This window comes from Lipophrys pholis, assembly GCF_963383615.2.
Source record: "Lipophrys pholis genome assembly, chromosome: 4".
Taxonomy (NCBI): domain Eukaryota; kingdom Metazoa; phylum Chordata; class Actinopteri; order Blenniiformes; family Blenniidae; genus Lipophrys; species Lipophrys pholis.
This window is the reverse complement of record NC_137637.1, coordinates 16,127,250-16,138,402: the sequence shown is the minus strand read 5'-3', so window position 1 is coordinate 16,138,402 and position 11,153 is coordinate 16,127,250. Positions and strand designations below refer to the sequence as shown.

Below are 11,153 nucleotides of genomic sequence, written 5' to 3'. Positions count from 1 at the left end.
TTTCTTCCTGAAATAAGTCACAATCTCCACCTCTGTACCAATAGTGTGTCAGGCTGCAGCTTATTCAGAGCCAGCCAGATAACACATGACGAAGATAAGACATAACTCATTACATAATGTTGGCAGGTCTGCCCTGTGAATAATAATGTGTTCTTTAGTTTTCTGCATTTTTACACACACACACACACACACACACACACACACACACACACACACACACACACACACACACACACACACACACACACACACACACACACACACACACACACACACACACACACACACACACACACACACACACATAATGCACTATTTAAAAAAGCCACATTCAATTGGAACATGCATTACAGCATGCAGGATTAATCATGTTTCCCCACACTATACTGTAAATACTGCGCTCATCTCGGAATGCCACATTTGTCTTTCCCCTCATCACATCTCTGACACCTCCATATGCTTTCAAAACAGAGCCGGAGAAAGAGGCTGGCAGTGAGCAGGGTTTGTGAAAGAATGCCTAAAGAGCTTCTTTAAAAACTAAACAACCATTCATTGCATTTTCCTCTGCACCATTGTTTTAGCATTCATGACTAAAGTGGCACTAGAACTTGATAATTTGTAGTTGTACTAGGACTGCACAATATATTAAATTCGTCATTATAATAAATGCACATAGTGTGCCATTAGCTGAATAATATTTTTGAATTGACTGACACCCCTCAAGACTTACTGGCCACAGAGCAAAAGTCAAAAGCACAAAAGGGAAGATGAATTTCTTAATACAATGAAAGAAATAGGGCTGTCAAAATTACTGCATTAATGCAGGACTATTAAATGCTTTAATGCAATAAACCCATTTGTGTCACAGAAATCCTTGAAGTGTCTCTGGCATTGCATTTTGGGCAGTTTGTCCAAGTAGACTTAACATTTGCGCGTGTGCAAATGGGCCGTTGATCCAGTGGTCACAGAACCAACTCCATATAAAAGATGCTTAACAACGCGTTGACCCACTCGATGGGACGTTGTCTAAGACAACCCAAGACAGAACAGTCAACTAACACAAAGTAATATGCACACTGTACAGGAAGGAATTATCTTTTCACCAAAGCACTTCCAGCTTAAAATACCAAGTTAACGAGAAGCAAACGTTAGTCAGGGATTTTGCTGACTGTTCTCAGTTGCAGGCAACATTGTAAACAAGAAGCGGTCAGCTTTCCTCTTTTACAGTGTCCACAAGTTAATGTGTCTTCATAGCTACTGAACAAGCAGTAACAGGGACACATTAATGTGGATAAATTAACATGGACTGTTAGAAATGTTTAATGAACACATTAAGTCCAGACATATTTGCCTTGTTTTTACACTCTTGTTTGCTCATGCAAAACTAAACCTGATTGATATGGATTAAAAATGTTTGATATTTGATTGTGATTAATCAAAATTAATCCACAGCAACCCTGTGATTAAACTGATTAAAAGTTTTAATCGTTGGACAGCACTTGTGTGAAGTAGAAGCAAGAGAAAGAACACTGTTATTTAGAAAAACTAATTCCAGATCACAAAGACATTCCCATCGTCATTAAGCGTTTACATGTTTTCAAATAATCACTAATTTTCAATTCAGTGGCTGTGACATTTCTTAATAAAAGTTAGACTGAGGCATCAAGGTCTTGATCTGACTGATGTCCGATCTAAAACAAGTAATTGGTGCTATAAAAGTAAACATAGAGATGAGCAAAGTTACTTTAAAGGACAAGACAATGTGTGATCAGTAAAAGGAAATGTCAAAGTTGCGTTTAATTGGTTCCCTGAAGAAGCATTTGCAAAACTAAATGAGTTCAATCATCTTGTAATCCTGCGCTGAGAGTTATTGATGGTGTTGGGGCGAGGACATTTCTAGCAGTAGCTTTGAACTGACAGTGAGCCTTCGGTGTTTCATCCTGCTGGTCATTCATTCAAAGGTTCCACTGATCTGAGAAGGAGATTTGGAAACACTTTTCAACAAGAAAGAAATCATTGTAAAAGATATAAATGTGACTTTGTATCACCACTTAGTGAAACTATTATTTGATCCAATCAGTTGTCCAATATATTTATTTTGTATTAGGTTGACTTGCTTGGTGTAAGAACTTATTTTGTCACTGAGAGATTGAAAGGCGTATATTTTCAGTTCTACAAGTTGAACTCACATAAATGCAACCAAGATTTCAATTCAGTCAAGGAAATTGCTGATGGTATCTTTTAAGTGACCTTCAATCTGTAGGAAACGCTCGCGGTCATGGTCAGGTTTTTTTTTTAACCCGATATTTGGGAAAAGGGATGTTTGTTTGGAACTGCAGAGTAGTAGGGCCACTCATGAGGGAAAAAAAAGAAGAAAAAAAAAGCTACTAGGTTAATTTTTTTTTCCATCATGGACTTAAAGAAAAAAAGTAAAAATGTCAATGCGGTAGGAGCTAGATATATTTTCATCGAGCACTTTGAGAAAACAAGTTGAAATACAATGTCGAGAATAAAGTGGAAACGTCTCCTCTGGGCCATCCCTAATCACCGATTTATATCTTTGCCTGTGGGTGCCCAAACAACATAAATAGCCTAACATCATACAAAATTCACATTACTCTGGCTATATAGGGTTGGTCACTGCTGCTGAACATCTGATTTTACAAAGGATTTCTTTGTATTCTCATAATCCATTATATATAGCCTATGCGGTCACAAAAAGCCTTGTAAAAATCCATGTCACAGACGTACTCTTTTGATGGCCCAGTGATGGGATTCTTGTCACGCAGAAGGCCGGGATTCGATTTCTCGCTAATGCCACACATCTTTCCAAAAGTCATTCAGAATTGTTTAGCTCATTTTAAAGATGCAGTTTTCTTTAATCGTTTATTTATTTATTTTGATCGGCTATCCCCCAGTGGGTGCTCAACCTTTTCAGCGCGTGCTCAAGCCCCAGAGCGCCGCTGGGATTAGTGCCTATGCCGCTGATTCTCTTTAAAAAGTCAGCGAGGAGAGCTACGCACAGCTTCACGCTACACAGTCTCTTCAAGTCCTGATACTAATAACGCCACTGTTGGTGAGCAAAAAGAGAAGGAATTTCTTTGTTACTAAGGCGTATTGTTAAGTATAGTTTCACCAGTTCATCAAACTGCCTGCAAGGCATTTTGTAGAAGCACATGTAATTCCATTGTAATTTCAAAAGGTTGACTTTATTCTCAACATTGAATTTTGACTTTAGTCTCAAAGTGCATGATCAAAAATTGTGGACTTCCTACCATTTTTATTTATTTTGTTTTTAATCGTTGTGGCAGAGAGGTGAATCAGGTGTGCTGCCTCACCTCTCTGCCCATAAAGGAGAGGCCGCCCGGACACTCGGGCTGACAGGCAAGAGACACAGACACAGCACAAGAGCCTGGAAGAGGCTGTGTGTCTATTTGTGAGTTTTTGTTTATTTAATAAAAGAATTATGGCATTCCAAAGTCCTGACTCCGTGCCTCTGTGGGTGAACCCGACGGTGGCATACACTACTGCCACAATCGAATCATCATTTTTAACTTTTTTTCTCAAAGTCCATGATGAGAAACAAAAAAATCTATCTCCTATAATTTAAGTTTTTTCTCATGAGTGGCCCTAATACTCCTCCACACCCATGCACACTGTTAATGAGTCACCACTTTAAGTGTTAAGAGGGCAGGAAAGGCAACCACAATAACACTCATTTCAATTTTGCATAAGCTTACGTACAAGTATGATTTCACTTGTGGATTCTAAGCAGATGATTGCTTCTCCGCTCAAAGCAGTTTTTTTTTGTTTGTTTTGCCTGAGCTCCTGTGAGTTCTTTTTCACAACTAATGATGCATCCGTCTTGTTTTGTCTCTGCCAGGTGGGATCCCCTTCATCCTGACCGGGGAGCTTTTTGAACAGTCCTACCGACCTGCAGCCTTCATGATTGCTGGCATCGTTAACTGGCTGTCTAACTTTGCTGTTGGACTGACGTTTCCATTTATTCAAGTGAGTTCCACCGTTTACATTAGAGGGCTCATTCAGCTCCATTTTGCAAAATTTCTCCTGACTTGGGAAATAAACAAATAAAACTTTAAAATAAAACATTGCACGCAGTGAATTGCCATGAGATTGTCAGCCAAAGCAAACTATTTTCAAACTAATGCTTGTCACTTCAATCATTACAGACCATTAGAGCAGTCAGCTCCCCATTAATGCCTGCAGTGGGAACCTGTCAAATTGAAAAGCAGTGTGGACTGTCCCAAACAACTCCAAACCCGTCTCACTACCTGCTCTGTGGCCATCAATCCTCTTCATGACACGTTTTCTGACTGATGCGACGTATAGTGACTCATAGCCCGGAAAATGCAGTAGATTAATGAATCAAGAAATAGACTGTTTAGTTAATCTGGTTTTTGTTTTGTTTGTTTGTGTTTTGAGCTCCTGAAGGAATAACTAACGTCTGGGCTCATGGCTGCATATTTACATTGAGGTGATACCAAAGACTTGAATTGCTTCAGTCATGTCTTGCTCCTATCCATACTTCCATTTAATTTTTTTTTTTAAACTGAAACTCTCCACTGGGCCAGGAAACTGTCATGTGTTTCTTGCTTCTCATTAGATCGCTACAATTCTTAGCCACTCAGACGTCGTCAGTACAGTCAGTCTACTGCTAACTGAAAGGAAACTTCTCAGGTGTACTGAAATACATAAATAAAATTCACTTAATGTGTATGTTTATATGTAATTAATTCACTGAAATGAACTTGTCAAAAGTTCCAGTCCTACTTTTGATAGCAGATTAGTTCAAATTCAGTATTTACTTAACTACTTATTAACACTTTAGAGTCACTGTGAGTGACATCTCAGCTGAGACTTATGTAGAACATTCACTCAGACCTCCCAGACGTTTACTTTTATTACCCTGCATCGACTGTGAGACTTCATTTCCTTTGTTACTGGGGAAGAGGGTTTATGATTGCGGGTTACTGGCAGTGAATTGTTCAATGAAAGAACACGTCACCAATTTTACAGTTGACACTGAGTTTTCATAAGAAGCATGACTCATGTAGCTTTATAGTTCACCTAATGGCCTGGAAAAGTTGAAAATACACCACAGGTGACGTCACAACTGGTTTGTTTTGAGTCCCAAGAAATATTTTTTTTAAGTATATGGAGAGTGGATGTTGGGAGTTTCGCAAAACCAGCACACAGGGTATTCCTTCTCTGTTGTCACTTTATTTGAAACGTTCCCTTTTAAATCAGTGTCATGGAGAGTTCCCACAAAGTAGATGTGCCACACTTCAGCATGGGCTTGAATTCTTTCTTCATCTGACTTTTTTCAAAAAGGGTTTTGTGGTCAATGCTGCCTTCTACACAGATCATACAATGGACTTGTTACTGCAACCTTCTTCCAAAAAGTCGATTCAGGTACTTTATTATTCTGACTGTGAGCTCTGTCGAAGCAACCTTGAAGTGCCCAGCACTGATTTGACTCAACAAGATCCACTATGGACACTGTTGCTGCTGCTGGCGGAACATGTGGAACATGAAATCGCTGAAACTCATGCAAGCTCATGAAAAGTCTCTAGGTTGTTTATTTTAACTTAATTTTTTTCCCCAGGTGGAGATCAAGTGATATAACTTAAGGGTTTGATGTGTTACGTGGAAAGATGTTGAACCTTTTTCTTTTTTTCTTTTCAGGTCACGTACTAAATAAGCTTTAGATCAGGAGTTTTCAAAGTGAGGGGTTCAATTTGTCACTCATGACGCTTTTCCAGCATCATTTTCTTTCAAACTCTGAGATAAAACGATATTTTATAAAAAAAAAAAAAAAGAATTAAATGTGGCTGGATTAATATGATAAATATTTGTTCTTTTTTTGTATTTAATCTAATAAAAGTGTAAAAGACATGACCTAACATGATAATATGAACTGTGTAAAACTATCAAAGCAGTTGCAGATTATATAAGGAGAATTCCAGGGAGATGGCCCAGAAAATAGCAATTGAAGGATTCTAGAGAGAAGTATATGGCTATAGAAGGGGACAACCACCTCTTGCGGGCGAGGCAGTTAAGGTGGTGCTGGGAAGGCAAGACAAGACAAACTTTTTTATATAGTACCATTCTGACACAAGGCAATTCACAGTGCTTTACAAGGAAGTAAAGGAAACACAACATGGCGATTAAGCCAGGTATAAAAAAGGAGAATAGATAAAGCAAAAACTTTATGAAGATAAAGGTGATAAAATAAGTAAAATCTATTGTTTATTGAAAAGCCTGAGCAAATAATGGAGGACGTGGTTTGTGCCTCTGACATCCCAGAAAGCAGAATAACAGGATACTTTTTATTGAAAGAACACCGGGCTGTGCTGATTCGATCCAGGGACACAGGAAGAAAACTCGCGGAGTAGAAAGCAAAGCGATGAAATTCACAATTACATGATCCTGAGGACAGTGCAACAGGGAAATGCTTAAGACTGCTGGGACAGAATGTGCACGTACAGATCTTTGTATTGAACTGACACATTTAAATTTAAAGAATGTAGCCAGCATCAGAGTAAGACTCCATGCTTTCAATGTCTGTCTGTGAAGGACTGGCTACTTGCCCATAGTTCGCTGGGATTGGCTCCAGTGTTCCGCCATACTGCACAAAATAAAGATGGATGGATGGATGGATGGATGGATGGATGGATGGATGGATGGACTATGTGCCCATGATTTCCAAATCGCTTTAACTGAATCTTATTGGATAAATAATTGAAAGTTTATAAGAGGGGCCATGGGGGAGTTGAATTATAGTTCGAGCTCTGTAAGGGGGCTCATTCTTCCACACTTTAAGCCCCCTTGTCTTATATAATAGAGAAAAACTAATTTCTTTTGCAAATAACCACTTTCTGGAGGAAAATGCTTTGACTAACAGAGGAAATCAGTGCCGACTTTAATGTAGAATCCTTTAATGCCGCATCTCTGGTGTTAAATTCCTGAGAGCCATTATAGCCATTTGATCTTTGTTTGTTAGGAATTCTAATCTTGTGTTGCTTCCGATGGAACCAAAGAGGCCTCCTTCAGGAGGATTTACTGTTTTTGCCTCTTTTGTTTTACTGATGTGCCAAGTATATGACTCAAGCTGAAATGTTTTCCTGAAGAATGTGGGGTCCTTTTTTAGTACCTAAAACCTAAGACTGTTGCTCCAGGCAACGGCATCAATTCTTCCTGCTCTGTTCTTTTATTATCTCACAGTCTGCTTTCTCTGCACATCACCTGTTCTTTTATCTTTAAGTGTGTTGGGTGTTTTTCACTTTACAGGCGTCTGGCTGAGGCACCTTCAGAGCCATGCATTGTGGTTACAAGGTTATACAATTGGGTTCTGAGGTCCTTTTAGGCTTCCTCGTTTCGGTCCTTTTATGTCGTTTACACATCAGGATTTATTGAAATATTTATTTCAATGAATTAACTTGTCACATCTGGAGCAAATTGGCATAATAAGGTACAACAGTCCAAGTCATCCAAATGTTTCTGTGACACATAACCAGCGTGTTTATAGACGAGACATTTCCTTGCAATAATTATTGAAACTCGGATGCCCAGACTTCCATTCAGGGGGAAAACATGAGAAGACAAAATGCAGATAAAATTGTGAAAGTACATGAGATATGTGAGCAATACGCCTTCTATGGCTTTCAAACAAGCCAGGTCATTACCAACTATTATTGTTAATATTTCAGATAAAGTATGTATTATTTTTCACATGAAGTCTTGGTCATATAGGTTGTGAGAATAATTCAACAAAAAAAAAAAATGTGTGCAGGAAAATACCATTTTACCATTGAAATGTAGTTATCCTTATTGTGCTTAAAACAAACCCCACAATCAGAATAAAGTCTTTCTTAAAATAACATTTCTAACTCACTCCTTATGTTCTCTGGTCCTGTTGGAGACAAAAACTATATGATGAAACAACATGTTTTATTAAAATGTGCATTTTGTTTTTTTATTTTTTTGAGAAAGGTGCCTAATGCAGTGTCCAAGCATGGTGTAACTGTACTAAAATAACATTTTTATGGAATTCAAGGTTTCATTATCTGAGTATCAGTACTGACTGGGAAAATTTTCTTTTTGACTGAGATTGGGCAGAAAGAAAGGCTCTAGTTAAATGGACTCATTCTGCAGAATACATACTGTATTTACGAGAAGCAGATACTGGAAAGTGTGTAGGAGGTGCAGAAACTCCCTCAACCATAGTACAATATAGTTTATTCCCTGAAGTCCTATCGCCTAATCGAGAATATACACTTTGGGAATATTTGTCCTTGTTACCTTGATGCCAGGACTGAATTCTGAATTGAATTACACCAAAGGTCAGAAATGCTCGGCATTGTTGAAATTAGTTCGCCATTCATGCTGCATGGATACAGATAGGAACAGCTGCAGCATTTATTTATTCTGAATCCACTCACTGTCCTGACGGACAACCCCAAAGAGATTAGATACACCAGGTAATGCTCTCTCAGTCCCAGGAGTCAAATGTCCTGAGTCGACATCCACTTTAACAAGGCCTGTGATGTGGAGGTGCCCTGTGTGGAATAGGATCAGTGGCCCAAGTGGACATGTCGTCTTATAAAGCTATTAGCTAAACCAATCTTCTACACAGGCCAGTGTTGAGGACAAGGGGAAATCAGTTTGGCCTTGCCAAACTGATTTCCATATGAGACTATGATCACTGAGAGTAAGGCAAGCACCGTGTTTAAACAGATTTCAATTTACTTTCCTCTGAAGAAGAAAATGAGGACAAATATATCATCGCCTTTATTGACTCTCTGAGATAAAATGAGCTTATCACCGGGGCACACTAAGGATACTCAGCTCACAGGCACATCTCCGATATGGCTTTCTAAAGAATGGTTGGACCGAATCCTCAGTTTTCCGGCTAAGTTGTGAGCTGAGATGTGTTCAATAAAATCACAATCTTATAAATCTTCTCCAAAGGATGTTGAAGAGAGATATCAAGCATCAGAATAAATCCTGGATCCACAACAGGTTTCTGGAATCGGTGAAACTGATAAGGCTGCCAGATTGCCTCTGATATTCCTGAAGGTAGAAGATTACGTCCAGTAACAGTACTGATATGGAATAATATGCCAGTTATTAGACCGGTCCCAAGCATGTTTGACTTGTACAGCAAGAGTGAGTACTTGGATAGTTTCTATCACGCTGTGGGAAAGACTGGCAGCATCTCAATTTAACCTGTCATGCTTCAGAGGCAGTCAGCTAACCACCCCGAGTGAGAATGGTGAATTCCTCTGTGTGCGTTGAATACAAACATCCTGCATAGTGAGAAATGGCCACAGGTCTCCCATCCCCAGGAGCTGGATCTCCTCCAATGCAATTACAAACTGATCTCTTGTCTGTTGTTTCTGGAGGGGGGGAAACCAGGCATGGGGGATTTGGCATAAAGATCAGTGCACCAGGGTGTTGTCCCTGCCACATAGAGAGCATGCAGCATTTATGTAGCCTGCACATGCAATGTCTCTAAGCCAAATGTGGCTGCCAGCCTGAGGATTTCAGAGGATTCTCTCTGTACAGGACGATTGCTGCTCCCGGGACTCAAACTGTGAGCCTGCTCGGGCTGTGTTTGCTGCTCCACGGTCCTGACCTGCGTGGTGGCTCTGCATGATGGAATGGGTGATATAAGCTCATGTAACCTGCACTGAGGTGGCATTATTATATTTTTGTTTTTTTTCTCCTAAAGTAGGGATTACAGTATATTATTATTAAGACACTGTGCAAATCTGTATGGAAATCACATGAACACAATTGTTGTTTATAGACAGGGAAATCCATTGTATGTGAGAGAGAAATTAAAATTAGTTAAACAGGCATAGACCTAGCTTCAGTATAAGTAGAGATAGATCTGATGAAAGTACTGAAATTCTGAAATGTACTTAAGCACGTAAAGAGTAAAATGTGTTATTTGTAATGATACATGACTCTCTTGAAGCAAACATCTCTTATATTCACATCTATTATATTGTGTGAAATTTAACATAATTCAACAAATGTAATAAGGACAAGTTAAAGGCCATTAAATAAACTAGATACGATAAGTAACAAATTCAAAATTACCAATACATTCATAGTAACCACAAATGACAGCGTGGCCTTGACCACGAGGCGCTGGTGCCACATGACTGTGGGTCAACAAACCCAGTTCAAATCAATATAATTCATGGTGAAACTGAACATTCCCATGTGCTGCTGGTGTTGGTCTCCGTATTTCAGAATATACCTTTGACTTGACGCCTTTTCTCCTCGGTTGACGTATTCTCCCTGTTTTGTTACATCCGTAGAGGTCAAAAGAATGTTACGTTTTGTTTTTCCACCTGTCAAAGTCGTCTTGCAGCCTGAATATGTCCAAACATTGCAGCAGTGTTTATTACGTTGTCACTTATGTCAGCATGACTGCAATGTTTAACCCTGTATTAAACCCCATTACATGTTTTTTATTAGAATGAGATTGATTATTTTATATGATTTGTATTCTTATTGGAGGTAGTTTGATCCTTAAATGGTCTTCTCTATGACATATAACATATGTATTACAACATATATCTATGGTCTTCTTTATGACATATGTTATGTATTATGACATATATCTATGGTCTCCTCTATGACATTTAACAAACGTCATATAACATATATATGACTATAACATATAGCATTTGACAACAGACATAAAATGCTTTGTTGGATTAATGCTTACAATAAATCATCTCAATGAACAGAGAGACAATTGTTTGGCATTTTACATCCTTTATATACATAATCAGGTTTCTGTAAGTTCTTTTGGTTAGTTTTTAAAATGGTGCCTACAGATTCATAAATGAAAAACATATTTTCTTCAATGCAGTTGTGTTTCAAGATGTACTGATTTGAAAACCGCTCTCAACCACCTCAATACATTGAGGAGTCAGACACTTTAAAAGCCGCTTCATGGGGGAAACTGCTGCTGCTTCTATCGAATGGCTGTCAAACTTTTGAGCAGGAAACTTGGGGATTTGTGCAAGTGCGTTTCAGGGGAATCAAAAGCTTTACTGCCTGGTTTTATAGATCCTGCTTTGAAAATAAGTGGAAAAGATCACATTCTCAAT

The 11,153-nt window shown here is 38.8% G+C and overlaps 1 protein-coding gene across 1 annotated transcript in view; it reads left to right on the top strand.

The window, feature by feature from the left end:
• Positions 1 to 11,153, top strand: part of slc2a9l2 (solute carrier family 2 member 9, like 2) — a 114,453-nt gene that overhangs the window by 90,353 nt on the left and 12,947 nt on the right. Inside the window, exon 12 of the mRNA XM_080461840.1 lies at positions 3,884 to 4,011. Within this exon, the coding sequence (XP_080317966.1) occupies positions 3,884 to 4,011 (128 nt within the window). The remainder of the gene's footprint in view (positions 1 to 3,883; positions 4,012 to 11,153) is intronic.